Raw genomic sequence first — 16,460 nt, 5'->3', positions numbered from 1 at the left:
GTGACCCTGGAGTTTTCCCACCCAGCTCAGTAGTTGATCCCCTTCTCTGCAGGTGAGAGGACAACATTCACCTCATCCTTGGGCGTTACATGCTCCAACGTTACAGTCCTATTAATACTGGCAGCTGTAATGCTCCAAAACTTCATCTACTTCACTTTCTAACAACCCTTAGAAATGATACAGAAGACAGCTGGCACATCTCAGGGCAGGATCTGTATGAACACATCTTGGGTTCAGGCCCAGCATTGTATCTGAGTGCTAACTTCATGGTCTTGAGGACTCAGTGGATGAGCAAGTAAGGGGCAAGTAGGGAAGGGCTCTCCTGGACCTACAGCCCTCTCTTAACCTCACATCCCTCTTCTGTCCAAGATCAGACTCAGCTCCTGCACCTGGCATCTCCTGGACTGGGGTCTTTTGCATCATCTTAGTGGTCCTTCTCTTCCTGGTCCTGGTCATCCTGGGAATTAGGCTGCACAAAGGGAAAGCAGAGCACCAAGGTAGGCCATGGGGGATGCTAAAGGGAAGTTGTGGGAAGGTGTTAAGACAGTTATGATACCAAGAATAGTGCCCCGGTAACTGTTCACCCTCACAGTCTGCCAAAAGCACCTTCCCTACAGTAGCCTTCAAGATTCGAGACAGCTGAATCCTTGATTGAATGTAAAACCTCTCAAAACTTATGACTCACTATGGAAGCAATGTCAGTGGTAATTGAGTAAGGGTCATAGTCAGTGTCAGGAAAACTGTCTCTGTCCCACAGAGCTCAGCAAGGGGCTCTGGCAGCCCAGAGGGAACCCCCAGAGAAGGGCACAAGAGAGCACCATGTGTCTTGCCTGTTGTATAGGGACTGTCTCCAGGACTTTCTCTGACTTCGTGCCATTTTCTGTAGCATCACCTGCTTTTGAAGATGTGCTAGATGAGGCCTTGTACCAGGAAATTGATAACTATGCTCTGCCGGAAAAGGAGAACATTTTGGACAGCTCAGGTATGTCCCATGCCCTCCCCGCTGTTCCTGAGCTGACCATGGGTTCCCTTCACATTTATAGACTCAACCTCTCCCTCCTCCCAAAGCAGGAACTCCCAGCCCTCTCCCTACAACACTGAAGCCCCATTTCTTCTGAACCTTGACACCAGGCCTCCTACTATGGCAAACATTTCTCTCTGTAATGTTCTCCACCACCACCCCCTCCCCAGAAAACCTGTCTGATGACTCATCGACTAAGCTGCCATATTACACAGGGGATGATGAGGAGAATGGAGACCCTGGATCTGCCCCAGGTAGGAGACACAGATTTTTGCTTGGTTTGTGGGCATGAAAAGGAGGAATCTCTTCTGAAGAGAAATTCTGTGATGAGGATGTGAGGATTCTCTTCTGTCTTCTTCACAAAAACCTTTGCTCTCTCCGCCCACTCTGTCACCTCACAAAGTAAAATATCAGACCCAGTTCTCTGTATCTTCAGCTACTTCTAATCAGTTGCAGACATGAATCTAATTCTTATAGACTCAAAGACCATTTTTTCAGTAATAACTGAAATTGACATTTTGAGAATTTCCAGGGTGAGCACTGGGAATTGTGGTTTGCACAGAAGATGGTGTTGATATTTGTGGGTCATGTACACACTGAGATCCCAAAAATCGATTTTGCTAAGCTCTAGAAAACATGGACTGGGGCTCCCTGGTGGTGCAAGGGGTTAAGCCACAGCATTTTGAAGCTATCTGCAGCCAATGCAACATGAGTTCGAGCCCCACCAGGGAGCTAACATACATAGTGCAGCAGACCTCTCCTGTCTCTCCCGCTGCTCCCTTCAGCAGTGTATTTCTGTAGATCCTCCTGTGCTGCTCCCCACTGTGTCTCTGGTGAATCCTCTCACCCCAAGAACCCCTGGCCTGCACCCCAAATAAATAAATAAAAGAAAATATGGCCTGCTGATGCTTCTACTTACCACCTTATTGACAAGCTCTTAGTGACAAGGGACCTGAGAGAGGAGAATGTTCCTCTTAGATCTTCCCCAGATGGTGATGATGCATAGTTCTGGGGATGAGACATGAGACATGTCAGAGGGATCCTGGAAATTGGATCCTCATATCAAAACATCCTTAGATCAGTAGAGTGAAACCCAGGCCCCTTTGGTGCAGGATAAGGGATCGCCTGTCTAGGAGTGAGAGGTACCAAGCTTCCTTCACCTGTTTGCTCTGTGTTTCCCACAGACTCAGAAGCATGTGGACAGATGGGTTCTCTCGTCTCAATTCACTTTAAGACACTGATTTGTACATAGTATATGTTTCAAGTCTGTAGCATGTGCTTGAATGTAGTATCAGGTTTCATATTACAATAGTTTTTGTTGATGCTTAATGGTATGAGAACCATGTTAAGAAAGTTATACTGGAGTATGTAGAAGAGTCAAATAATTTCTGAAAATATTGAGTTGAAATATATGCCAGAGACAGCCCTGCAATCTAGAGCTTATACATATCAGCTGTTCTAATCTCTGTAGTAGAAGGGCGTGAGCACTCCCCAGTCCACCCTCAGTCCTTGTTCATTTCCAGAGTCTCCCGGACAGCATGTCAGAGCCACAGGGGATGGTTATGATGATGTTGAAGAGTTTCCTGTTCCTGAAATTCCTACTTCCCAAGAAATAAGTAGGAATCATTTTTCCCCAGAGGAGGACGGTGGTGCACGGTATTCCCAGCCAGGTGAGTCTCAGCTCTGTCTCTAATAGCCTCATTTCCTTTTCAGTGGGAGGATGAATTTGGACTTGTCAATAGTCAGTTTATTTTTGCAATCAACATCTGCAGCCCTCTAGACCTGGAAGAGGTGTCTCTTGGATGTTGTCAATTTCATCTGTTCTGAGAGGAGACACATACTGTGTTCTTATGTCCATTTCCTACATCATCTCGATACAGACATTCTTATATGAGTGGCAGAGGCTTTATACTCATTTTTTCACATCCCAAATTGAGACTATGATCTGAAAATAAAATTGGGGCTTTTTCAGATTGTGGGAAGTAATCTGGAAAGTTTCAATAGCAGTGTAAATTAAATTTGAAAGCTAGAAAAATTTGTTTGGGGGAACCATATATCCAGTTATTTAAATTTGGGGTTGACTGTTATTAATGCAGATGTTCAAAGGCCCTAATTGGAGTGATAAAATCTCAGCTGTAGAATGAAACTAAGAGATAATTTTCTTGAATTGTTTCAGTTGTAAATGAAAAACCACCTTCCTAGGACTAGGCCTCTGCTTATGTGTGAACATGTGGGGCCTGGGGAGCAGGAGGCCATGGGATGTGGTTGAGTTGTTCCTTTTGTCCTCTGACAGAGAACCCAGATTGTTCTCCTGAAGATTTCTGGGTCTGACTTGGGCTGGTGTTGAGGTGGTATTCCTCAATCACCAAGATTGAGGAATCTAGGGGAGTCACCTCCTGTCCCCACTCCTGAAGAAATCAGACCACATGGGTGTGAGAGTGTTCATTCTCTTCTCCAGTCCTCACCATTATTGCCCCAATGCCTTGCAGCTGTCAAGAGCAAGACATGACTTTGCACAGAGTAGCTGAGTGGAAGAAGCAGCTTTAGCCTTTCAGGAGCTGCTGGGTCTTACAGATACTCTGTAGTCTTTCTGCACTTATCTCTTTCTACCAAAGAATTCTTTTTATTGTCACCACTGAAACCAGACTTTCCATCACCTTGCAGGTTTCTCTCTGCAGTCTCCTGGAGAAGCTGTCATCTCTGGCATGGGGGAGGGAGGACTCCCATTGATCCTGAGACAAGAAGACCCTGGGTATGATGATGTTGAGTTTAGCATCATGTAGCACCACTTTTTGGATCAAATAAATCTTCAAAGAACCCTCTGTAACATTGCTTACCCAATACATGAGAATTCTGTCTTCTTCATTAATGTGGAGGTTTGACTTGGGCCTGTGATGAAAGGACAATCTTCATAATTAACACCCTGAGCATCAAGGTCAAGTGTTGTTAAGAATCCAGATACATTGACCCCACTGACCTTGGAAAATTCAGTCTCCAATCACACCCCACACCCAAGTGAAATCTCAGTTGAAATATCCGTGTATCACATCCCTCATCCTACACTCTTGCCTCCTTTACATGCAGAGAATGTCACACTTTCTGGAACAGTAAAAAACCTGAAATCTGGCCTGAACTAAGTGTTTACTCAGTAATATACACTTGGAAAAACTTCACTTAATGTTCCAAAAAATGCCGCACCTCCTTTGCTAAAACCCAGAAATGAGAGTCACAGTGGATGGGGTGAGTAAGCAGGAGGGAAATGGTTGCAGCTCTACTAATTTTGCCAACAGGCTTATGGAATATCAATGTCAAAAATCTCCCTACAACGCCCTTCTCTTTCCTTGTTATTCTCCAACATCCCCAATCTGCCCTTTCTACCTGAAATTGCACATCCTGGTGTTCATAAATCCTCATGATTTCTATCCTTTTCCATGAACAACTCTTCTATTCCCTGCTCTGAAGACATTTATTTAAGCCCATGGTAATCAAACTTCACCATTAAAAACCTTTTGAAGTAGCTTCTTTTTCCTATTCCATTTCCAATCATCCACACCTATTTCCTTCAGTTGTAACAAGAGAGAGAGAATTGGGGGGTGGAGTGGAGGGAGGGCTAGAGGGAGACAAGCAGGCAAGTCAAATAATGAAATTCTTCTGTTGGAAACACTTCTGGTTCATTATCCACTACATGACATTTTATAATAAGTCACCTGCAAATCAGTACAGTGAACATTTACAGCCTTCTAACTACAGAAGATTTCACCAAGGTTTTGAAAAATAAGTACTTTGGGAAATAAGATGTTTATTACCAAGAACGTCCATGACATAATGGAAAACTTTTCCAAAATGCACCGACTACATGTACAATTTTTTTTTTCAAATGCTCCACAAGCACTACCTTAAATCGAAATTTGGAAGACACTAGCTACATTAGAGTCACAAAGCCCTGAGCTGAGTCCACAGACCTGCCTACACGTGGAGCTCAGCTTCTCTCGTCAGCCTCCTTAACTATTTATTTACAGTCATTTTCGGAACCAGCATACGGAGTCTGTCAGTTTTCCCTAAACAGGTCAGGTTCTTTTGGAGGCAGGGTCATGTTAGAGTCCCTTGTCTAAGGAAGTGACACCTGGAACATTCAGGAATCTGGGCAAAGTACACCTTGAGTAGCCTGTGAGGAGGTGAGAAAACAATCAGTTCACTCACCTATTTCCTTGAAGAAAAGTGTGTTTGAGGACCAATTGTGTAAGAGCAATTAGGGTGAAACTTACTAAATTAGCAACAAATCAAAAGTACTTTATATAGAATGTTTAATGTTGAGCAATGTCTATAAACAAATATAGGCCATTACTACTCTATCAGAATACACACATTTAGAATATCTACAGCCTCATTTCAGTGTTAAAAAACATCCTGGTAGCAGCACTGAGGATGCTCCAGGGAAGATCATTCAACACTGTCATGTGCAGGGTCCCTTTTCTCCCCAGGAAGCTGGGAACTGCCTTTTCTTTCTCAGGTTCAATTGCTCCTCTAGTGACCTGCAGAGAAGAGTCTAACACCGTGAAGAGAAGATTGATTAGAGCTGTGACAAGGGGAGAGGACAATGGCCCAAGGAGGGGAAGGACCAGTGATTGGTGATGATTAACCATCCCTGAAGACCCAGTAAGGCTTGGAGGGGGCGAAGGGAGGGTGGGGCTCAGACAATTTCATATTAGTTACAGCAAGGGATAGAGAAGGAAAACCTCTCAGCACCCAGTGTATGTGGTCTCTGAATAATCAGAAATCTGTGGCCACCCAGAAGTGCTCTATGGAGACCTGTGCCCTGGTTCACCAATTCAGCAAGGACTTGACCCAAGAACAGGGGGAATCATAAAAAGGAAAGTGAAATTTTTCCTTTCACTATTGCCAAGTCTGAATTTGCACAGAGAAGGAGATAGAAGAGCAGATCCAGAGGAAGCTCAGCTCCTCCTAACAGTCTGCCTTTGCTGGTGGTGGCCTTGATGTGTGTTCCCAAAGGTCCACAGACACCATCATAGGAGCATCCATTCTCCACAGTTCCTGGATCCACGATTACATGAGCATCTTCCATGAGAATGAGCATCTTCTCTGTCCACTGAAATGTCTGGAGTAGAACAGTTGTGGCTGTCCCAAATTCTGATTATTAAGTGCAATACCAGGGCTTTATTGTTAAAGCTACTTCATATAGACTTGCACATAGTAGTGCTAAAATATGTTCACAGTGCATCTCGCATCCCCAGAATGCCCCATTAATTCTTAAACTGCCCTATTTTTTAAAAATCTCCAATCTCCTTTCACATACACGAGAGTACAAAAGTGTTACCAGCAGTACTTCCATTGCCAGATTTGGGAAATTCATTCAATTAATCTACAAATCTTTAAGAACACATATTTCAGATATAGTTATGATGTCAAAACGACAAATGTTTCCTCCATATCAAGACACCTGACAGCATTAAGGAAGATATTTTAGAGGATTTTCTGTAAACACATGAGGTGGCACAAATTTTGATATGCAGGATGAGAAGCCTGGGGGAGCTCAAAATCATCCTACCCAGGACAGAGGTGAAAGATCACAGATCAACTACCCCCCACTCTCCTGTCTGAGTGACCCTCCTCACATTCTCCTCTCAGATGTAGAAGGAGCCTCAGGTACAGGCACATCTTCAGCAGCATCATAACCCTTGCCTGGGCCATAAGGCCTCTGAGCTGAGGGATCTAAGGGTACAGGACGTGATCAGGTAAAGCCACAGTAAAAGGATAACTAGGTAAGAGCTAAATACCTGTTCACCTGCGAGTCTGATGGTTCCTAAATAAAGGATCCATTCACTCCATGTTCTAGGGGTCTTTTTTCTAGGCCAAATATTTCATTTTGATTGCATAAGCCAGCAAAATATCCAAATTTCAATATTTCCTGATTAAGACTTTGTATTCAGATAACTAAAGTAGTCAGATTATGCTTCCGAGATGTTATTTTTTTAAGACAGTGTTTTTAGGCTTCTTGTTTACAATCACTCCAGGGCTTCCCAGGCCCACAGGGCCGAGCTCCTGCCTCTGCACCTCACCTCATCCAGTCAATAGACCCTGTTCCCTCCCCAAAGTGAGCAGTGACTGTGGCAATGAGGGCCTCTCCACAGCCCAGCTGTCTCACACCACGTGGACATCAGGCAGGTCACAAGCATCATCACACAGGGTGTCCCAGGAGCCCTGGTGAAGATCTCCACTGTGCCAGTGCAGCAATGGCCTCTGTCCACCAGGCAGAGCTGTGTGCTCTCTGAGGAGGGAGAGTCAGGACAATGGGGCATGTAATTCAGAAGAAGGCTTTCCTGGTGCTGGGGGTCCATCACCTGAGCACCCGGCAGCATCCTCTTCTGAGGCTGCAGAGCCTGATGGCAGAGTCAGGCAGTGGGTGCACAAGGGCAGCACCTGGGTCTAGTTTCCTGCAGCAGTGTGGTAGGAGGGTTTATGCTAATTGAGATACACTAGACAGAGAAAGACAGATAGTGTATGATATCACCAGTATGTGAAATCTAACAATGACTGAGCTCGTATAAACAAAGTGTAGAGATTACCAGGGGATGGGTTGGGTTATTGGAGAGATGCTTTTTAACGGTAAGGAACTGTAAGTACTAGATGAAAAAGTCCAGGAGATCTAATGCACTGTGTGGAGATTAGGGACAACAACACTATACTATAAATTTCAAGGTTGCTCTGAAACTAGATCTTAGTTGTTCTATGACAACTAAAAAACATAATAATCATGGGACATGATATAGTGTTAACTAACACATGGTAGTAGTCACCTCCGTATGTGATACATGTATATGTATAAATCCATATATATACTAATACATACATGATACATATATAAACATATCAATACATACCTTAAATAGACACAGTGACACTTGTCATTTACACATTTTTTAAAGATTTATTTATTTATGCATGCAAAAGCTGGGGTACAGGCCAGAGGTGTGGAGAGGGGGAGGTGAGAGGACTCACCAGAGACAGAGTAGTGAACAGAACAGGCAGACTCACTGAAACATACTGCTGAGGGGAGCAGGGGGAGAGACAGGAGAGGTCTGCTGTGTCATATGGGTAGCTCCCTGGCCAGGGACGGAATCGTGCTGCAGTGGCTGCAGATAGCTTCACAGTGCTATGCTTAACCCCTTGTGCCACCAGGGAGGCCAACTTGTCATTTATATTTTAATAAAAAAGTTGTTAAGTGATAAAATGATGAAGGCTGTTTTGCTGTCATCAAGGATGAACTAAAGCAAGTTGTGTCCAATGAATTCCATTTCCAAGCATTGTAATGAGGCCATCTTATTTGGCCTCAAGGATGCCAGAAGAGAATATGAAAATCGAGTAAGTGGCTCATATGAAAATGACAGGAGGAAGGGGAGGCAGAGGGACTGAAATGTCGACATTGAGGACCCTGGAGCAGAAGGGCACCCCCTTAATAGCCAGTACAGATTGGGCTGCCAGGTGCAGATTGCCACAGTGTGAAAAGGGGGTGAATTTTGTAGTTATGTTATAATGTATAGTCCTACCATGTCCCAGGGAAGTATAGTTTATTCCTGGTGAAGTGTCTGTGCTGGCCATGATAGTTCTGGAGGCAAGAAGTGAAGGAAGGGAAGACAAACAAACTTTATACAGTTGCATCAGAAACCCAGGATTTTATGAAGCTTTCTCTTACCAACCAGATAGAAAAAGGGGAGCCCCCCCCCATAAGGCTAGTGATTGTGTTCCCTTAATGCCAGTCTCAGTTTTTCCCCCCAAGGACTTTTCCTTCTAAACCAGTTTCCTACTCATCTGACTATTTGTTCTCACAGTAGATTCTTCTTGTTTCTTTGCAGCCACAACATGCTGGGCACTTGGCACAGGAGACGTAGTTTCATTACCAACAGTCCTCTTTACCTGGGCCCGTGGGTGGTGGAGCTGACCCAGAACCATCAGCACCACCTGACCCCTCCCAGCAGCTGAACGAGTCACTGGACCAGACCCTTGGGGAAGAGACAGTGATGCATCTTTCTCTAATTCAGCTTTTCTGTGTCCACTGTGGGCACAGATGACTCCTGATGTCAGAAAACCTCGCCTCTCATATAAGGAGATATCTCAGATAGAGCATCTAATTGGTGTTTGAACCTCAGAAAGTTTCCATTTATGGAGTGTTTGATGCAGGGACGATACTCAGCAGGGTTTCTATTGGCTCCGGAAGATGGCAAAGTCAAGGGGTGGGAATATATAAGCCCCTCCTGGGAGTGGGAGCCCCCAGTAAGGTCTGAGGGGGTTCTTTGTATATTGGGGGAAACTGAGTCTGTTACCTGATAGCATGAGGATCAGAACTACCATGAATGGACACTGTTTTCTCCCAGGACTTAATTTTCTCCTCTCCGCTGTCCTAGCAAGTGCCCAAGGTAAGCGGAGCCTCCCTCCCTAAGATCAGCAGAGATGCTGCCTCAGTTCTCAGAGCCCTGGAATTGCAAATGCAACTCCTCTCTGTTGACCCCTTGGTTTTGACCAAATGTCATCTTTAATGATGGTGAATGTTCATTTTTCTCCTGAGGGGACTCTGCTTTTCTAGCTAGGCTGTACGATATTGGCCATATTCAAAGCTTGTTCTAGATTAACCAGAATTTGTGTTCAGTCCCCCTCAATAATGCTTCAAACATTGAAAATGTTAGACGACTTCCCAGTTTTCCTATAATGGATTATGACTGAGTGAATTTCTGAGGATTATGATTATGGATTATGACTGAGGATTATGAATGGATTATGACTGAGATTCGATCCTGCACCCAATACTGTGTCTCCCTATCAGGATTGTGGGTTTCTGTTCTGTTACCCTAAAGATGAGAGACAGCGAAACAGAGAGAGAGAAAGAGAGAGATAAAGGGGGAGTTTTAAGAGCATGTGAAGGATGAATGTGTGAGCTGGAGCATGTCTGCCAAGGATGTCAGCTTTCTAGAAAGGAGTCCACAGAATCACACTCTAAGGCAGACAACTGGATTGTGGTGAAGTGATGGTGGTGCTGCTGTGTGTGTACATGTCTATGATGAGGGCAGATATGGATACCTTTAAAGAAAACCCTCCAAATAGAAACTTTAATTACCCCCCCCAGACACCCCTGCACCTGCAATCTAAACCTGCCTGTACCTTGCTTTTTTCTTCCCCACAAACCCACAGTTCAAACGTTTTTCTGCTTTGCTGTCATCTTCCCCAGCACTGGGTGCTGGCAGGACTCTATCTCTCTACCTTCCTACGTGTTTGCTCCATGGTCCTTCTCCCCAGGGGGAAACAGAAAAACTGATGCAAATGTGGGTGTCCCTGGTGGACTGAGATAAGAACTGTAGGAAGAGGGATGTGGCCTGTGAGACCAGGATGAGCCCCTCTTGGCCAGTGTTTCCTTCCCAGTGGGAACTCAGTTATGCCTGTGACATCCTCAGGGTCTGCTGTTGAGGAAGAGCCCTGAGCTTGTGAATGTCCTTAAGTGGATTTTCTCCCTGTAGTTCCCCCAGATCCTACATGGCATCTGCTCTCCCCTGGGCCCTGACCCGCAGAGCCCAAGATATCAGGGTTGAGCCCTGACGTGACAATGATCTGGCACATCCTGGTCAGCATGTCTCTCAGGTGTGGGACTTGGGCCTGGCTGCTCTAGAAGCTCCTCCCTCTCTACTCCTTCCCAGTTCCCTGTTTCCTCCTGATTTCAAGCCCCTCCACTCAGAAGTCTTTCACTTTCTACTTCGGGAAATTCTCCTCTCAATAAGAGTCTGCTCCACACTTACATTTCTTGAAACTTTCATTCCTGGTACATGACCTTTTGAGGACGGCTGTCCCTTTGCAGGCTTCTCAGGTTCTTAGGGGAGAAGTGCACTCTGAAAATGAAATATGAAATTGGTTTGGATTCCATTCTGGCCCTCTCTGACTGTGAGTGCAATGAGTACATTTACCAAGAAGAAATTACACTTCACTCTGACAAGCATGATCTTCTCAGAGACAAATCTCATAAGAGCGTATGACTCAAGCACAGGCTCACATATTAAAGCATCAGTGCACATGAGTTGCCCCATCTCCTTGCTTAATTGCAGACCTGGTATCAGGTGCCAAAGAGCCCTGACTTTCTCCTGAGCTTGGCACGTGCAGCTGGACCTGCCGCTCCCTGTCATCCTTTCTGAATGTGAAGTCCCTGCTTTAATAGAGGTTTGTCTCATTGAACAGAGTCACAGAAATATTTTGGAAAATATTTCCCATTTACCTACTGTTTTTCATCTGGTCTAAAGGATACTCATCCAATGTGGGTTTTAACAATGTTTCCATAGTATACATATTTTCCCATCATTTTATTTTCAACTGTCTTTTGTCCTTGTATATTAGACAGGTAACATTTACTCAAGTTTTGTTGCTTTGTCTTGATTTGCTTTTAATTGAAGTACCTGATGCATTTACTTTAAATACAATCGCTGATATTGTTAATATATACCATTTACTTTTAATTGACTCACCTGCTTTACAGCCTTTTCTCTCCAGTTTTAGGCCTTTTTTTAAAAAAAATTAAACTACGATATTCCTGTTTTGCTTTGATTTTTATCAGCTTTACAAGGTGTTGGGGTTTTCATATCTTCCTTGGAATTCTGAGCTTCTTGAAAATGTGAGTTACAGCTTACATCCATTTTTGAAAATTCTCAACCATTATCTCTTCAAATATAACTTCACCATTCTCTGTTGCTATCTGTCCTCCTCCTTAGTTGGCAACTGTTACTTTGATATCTTTAATGTATTTACAATTTGATGTTAGGTTCTCTTCATTTTTAATGGTCTTGTGTTCTGCCCGCCTTTTTTTAATTAAATTCATGAATCATAGTTAAAACTCTCATCTGCTATGTGTGTTTCTAACTTCTCTTATATTGCTTTCCTTTTCATCATGTAATGTGAGCCCATCTTTCTACATGCCGTGTAACTTTATGTTTAATATTAAAAATTAGAAAGAAAAAGAAAAATACCGGATGGTCTCACTCATAGCAGGAATTTAGAAAACCTAAATAAGGGACCAGGAAAAAGACTAATTGATACAAAGTAAAAATCAAAATCAACAAGCAACTATAAACCAGAGACACACTACGAGGGGTAGGAGGGATGGTGGGGAAAGGAATGACAAGGGTCAAAATAAGGGGGGGGGGTGCAATTGTATGGGGAATATAACCAAAATGAAAATGCATACATTGTGAAAAAATGAAAAATGATGTAAGAATTATATAAAATAAAATATCAAAAAAATTAGAAACTCCAGATATCTTTTCTGACACCTGGAAGCATTATTTTCTGTTAGCTAGACAGGTGGGGCTGGGGCTGCTGAGCACCCAGATATCTAACTGTAACCCAGACCTGAGCTGGAACAAGCCTCCCTGGCAGTTTAGGTGACCCTCAGTCTACCTCTGCCTCTCTCTGTGCCTGTGGCAAGGGCATTCTGTGAACTCAGAATTCAGCTGAGAGCCTGGATATATTGGTAGCTCAGCACCAAGAGAATAAAGGACTAGCCACTCTGCTTTCCATGAGTTTTGACATAGCTCTTTGGCCTCCTGCCCTGAACAACATGTACACCAGGCATATATTTGCAAGAAAACCTGCTCTATGTTGTGGGTCTCAGATCTCTTATTTCAAACTCCAGTGCCAGCATTTACTTTAAGTCAGTCATGGAATAGATAATAAAACCTACAACTCCTCCATTTTTTATTTTATTTATTTTTTATTTTATTTATAGAAGCTCTAGATTTTATTCTCTCTTTCATCCTTATTTAAATTGCAATACTGACACATTATTTAACTTCTCAATGTATCTATTTTTTTGTATATGAAAGGAGAAAATAATAATACAGCAACTGTATTTGACAGATAAGTCAAATCTGTTTGAATGTTTTCAACCCAGGAATATAACCTGATTCTACTCCGTGGTGGGATTAGGGATACATTATATTTTCTCCTAAACACTGAATAACTCCAAAATTTGAATAATAGCAATTCCTGACATGAAGTTCAAGTAGAGATTATACTGTCTCAGGGAAGAAGCAGATGTGTGATGCCCATTGTCTCTGCCAATGTTAGTCTCATCTGACGTCGTCTCCCGTGTGAGGTGGCCCCGTCTACTCAAGGAGAAGTTCATTTTGGAGCCTAGAACCATAAATGAAATATTCTGGGTAAATCCTGGCTTGTCTCATGGTCCTTTCATTCTTCAGCTGTGAGTGACTATGACAAGAGCAGCTCTAACTGGAAACAGGTCTCCTGGGCTGCCTCCAGTGGATTCTGATAAGCTCACAACAGTTCCCTTTATTCAATAGCACGGAAATGGGTGTGATTTATAGGGATACCACCAGCTACAAGCCCTCTCTAGCCACTCTACTCTCATTTATCTGCTCAGGGCAAAGAGTCTGACATTTCGGGACATCTTGTCAGATGCCGTGTAGACTCTACATCAGGGTTACTCTGACAGGTCTGGTCACACCTGCTCTCTCAGACTGCTCACTAGTTGTTTTCCATTTCTCCTGTTCTTTCCTTTTTCCATATTTTCATGCACTGCAGTCATTTTCTGCACTTGATTGCGCGCCATGTGGGACCCTCCTCAGGAGCAGCCGGGGACCAGAGGCTGAGCGCAGCTTCGTAACCCAGCGCTCAACCGCTGCGCCACCGGGGAGCCCTGTTCTTTCCTATTGCTATATCTACATTAGGAGGCCCTGAAGCCTCAGAGGGGGGCACAGCCAGTTGCTCAGGCGAAGGGTTCCCAGGACCAGGGCAGCCTTCCTCTTCCAGGTTAGATGCTCCTTGACCTGACTCTCTCCTCAGACAGCCCGCAGCTCCGCCTGGTGGACGGAGGCCATCGTTGTGCCGGAAGGGTGGAGATCCTTCTCCAGGGCTCCTGGGGCACCATCTGTGATGATGGTTGGGACCTGCCTGATGCCCACGTGGTGTGCAGACAGCTGGGCTGTGGAGAAGCCCTGGAGGCCAGAACCTATGCTTACTTCGGGGAGGGATCAGGGCCCATCTGGCTGAGCAATCTGCAGTGCACAGGAAAGGAGTCCCATGTGTGGAAGTGCCGGTCCCAGAGCTGGGGGATCAGCAACTGCTTTCATTTCGAGGATGCAGGAGTCATCTGCTCAGGTATGGTTAGTGCATTTTCAGGGGCTGAGGAAATAGAAAGTTCCTAGGAGGCTGGTGTTTTTGGGACAGCAGAGATAGATGGCCAGAGAGGTCTGTGCCCTCCATAAACCCGAGGGCACAAAGCTTCTGCGAAAGAGGAGCGTCCTTCACTCCTAAAGAAATCGCTCATCCTTCCTTCTTCTTTGGTCTTACCTGACAAAACAATTTTATCTATTATCATCATGATTAAAATCAATTTTTATGATTCTTTCATAATTTCCTTTTTGTAAGATAAACTTACACAAATCTCCACACTATCTCCTCTTGTTCAGTGAGGCTATTAGTGGGATGCTCTTTCCCTGATTAATAGTTTCTGGATAGTGTGAGTGCGGTATTGCACTGAGTTAGTAAGAGCAGAGACACAGGATGGTACCACTGAAGAAATCAGAGAATTGTATGGATTTGTGCCAAATTTCATGTCTCCTTTCTAAACTTAAGCATAAATATTCATAGTTCTTTTGCTAGTAAAACCAAAAAGCTATGGATGAAATACTTTGGGTCACAGATTCTCTGTCATTGCTACTGGAAAATACATTCTAATTTCCTTCAAAACACTTGTATAACTCAGTTTCGGAGGTTAAGTAGCCATGCACTGACAAGGCATTACAGTCCTAATAACTCTGGCAGCTGTAATGCTCCTAAACTTCATCCATTTCACTTTCTAGCAATCCTTTAGAAATGATACAGAAGATAGCTGGCACATTTCAGGGCAGGATCTGTATGGACACATCTTGGGTTCAGACCCAGGCATTGGATCTGAGTGCTAACTTCATGGTCTTGAGGACTCAGTGGATGAGGAAGAGAAGGGCAGGTGGGGAAGGGCTCTCCTGGACCTACAACCCTCTCTCAACCTCACAACCCTCTTCTATCCTCAGCCAGCAGATATGACTCAGCTTCTGCCCGTGGCATTAACTCCTTGACTGGGGTCTTTTGCATCATCTTGGGGACCCTTTTCCTTCTGGTCCTGGTCATCCTGGGGATTCAGGTGCACAGAGGGAGAGCAGAACACAAAGGTGGGCCATGGGGATGCTAAAGGGTTATTGTGGGAAGGTGTTGAGCCAATTATGATACCAAGAAAAGTGCCCCACATTGTCTCCACCCTCACAGTCTGGCAAAAAGCACCTTCTCTACAGTAGCCTTCAAGATTTGAGACAGCTGAATCCTTGGTTGAATGTAAAACCTCTCAAAAATTATGACTTACTATGGAAACAGTGTCAGTGGGAATTGAGTAACTGTCACCATCAGTGTCAGGAAAGCTGTCTCTGTCCCACAGAGCTCAGGAAGGGGCTCTGGCTACCAGAGGGAACCCCCTGATTTGGTGCCCCTACAGAGCACCGTGTGCCTTACCTGTTTGTATAGGGACTGTCTCCAGGACTTTTTTCTGAACTCGTGCCATTTTCTGCAGCCTCACCTGCTTTCGAAGATGTCATGGATGAAGCCTTGTACCAGGAGATTGATAACTATGCTCTACCAGAAAAGGAGGACATTTTGGACAGTCCAGGTGTGCCCCAAGCCCTCCCTGCTGTTCCTCAGCTGTCCATGGGTTCCCTTCACATTTATAGACTCAACCTCTCAGCCTCCTCCCAAGGCAGGCACATCAGACCACTCCCTTCAATTCTGAAGCTTCAAGATTTCTTCTGAACCTTGACACTGAGGCCCCTATTATGGCAAACATTTTCTGTCTGTGATGTTTTCCCCCCACCAGGATACCTGACTAATGACTCAGCGACTATGCTGCCGTATTACACAGGGGACAATGAGAAGAAGGGAGACCCTGGATCTGCCCCAGGTAGGAGACACTGATTTTCCCTTGGTTTGTGGGGATGAGAAGGAGGAATCTCTTCTGAAGAGAACTTCTGTGATGAGGATGGAAGGATTCTCTCCTGTCTTCTTCACAAAATATTTTGTTCTCTTTCCCCACTCTGTCACCTCAGAAAGGAAAATATCAAGCCCAGTTCTCTGTATCCACAGCTACTTCTAATCAGTTGCAGACATACATCTAATTCTTATAGACTGAAAGGCCATTTTTTCAGTAATATCTGAAACTGACATTCTGAGAATTTCCATGGTGAGCTTTGGTAAGTGTGGTTTGCACATGACATGGTATGATATTGGTGGGTCATGTACATACTGAGACCCCAAAATTGATTTTGCTAAGCACTAGAAAACATGTACCTGGTGGTACAAAGGGTTATGTCCCAGCATTATGAAGCTATCTGCAGCCAATGTAGCACGA

General features: G+C 44.3%; 1 protein-coding gene across 1 annotated transcript in view; it reads left to right on the top strand.

Moving 5' to 3' along the window:
* LOC119247043 (uncharacterized) overlaps positions 1 to 16,460 on the top strand; it is a 206,390-nt gene that overhangs the window by 154,667 nt on the left and 35,263 nt on the right. The window contains 8 exon segments of the mRNA XM_054696783.1: positions 375 to 497; positions 887 to 982; positions 2,545 to 2,691; positions 3,686 to 3,897; positions 6,553 to 6,685; positions 13,871 to 14,185; positions 15,630 to 15,725; positions 15,930 to 16,013. Of these exon segments, the coding sequence (XP_054552758.1) occupies positions 375 to 497; positions 887 to 982; positions 2,545 to 2,691; positions 3,686 to 3,897; positions 6,553 to 6,685; positions 13,871 to 14,185; positions 15,630 to 15,725; positions 15,930 to 16,013 (1,206 nt within the window).

This window comes from Talpa occidentalis, unplaced genomic scaffold (assembly GCF_014898055.3).
Source record: "Talpa occidentalis isolate TD23 unplaced genomic scaffold, MPIMG_talOcc4v2.1 talOcc4.16, whole genome shotgun sequence".
Lineage (NCBI taxonomy): Eukaryota > Metazoa > Chordata > Mammalia > Eulipotyphla > Talpidae > Talpa > Talpa occidentalis.
The sequence above is the reverse complement of the archived record's forward strand: the minus strand, read 5'-3'. Positions and strand labels throughout refer to the sequence as shown.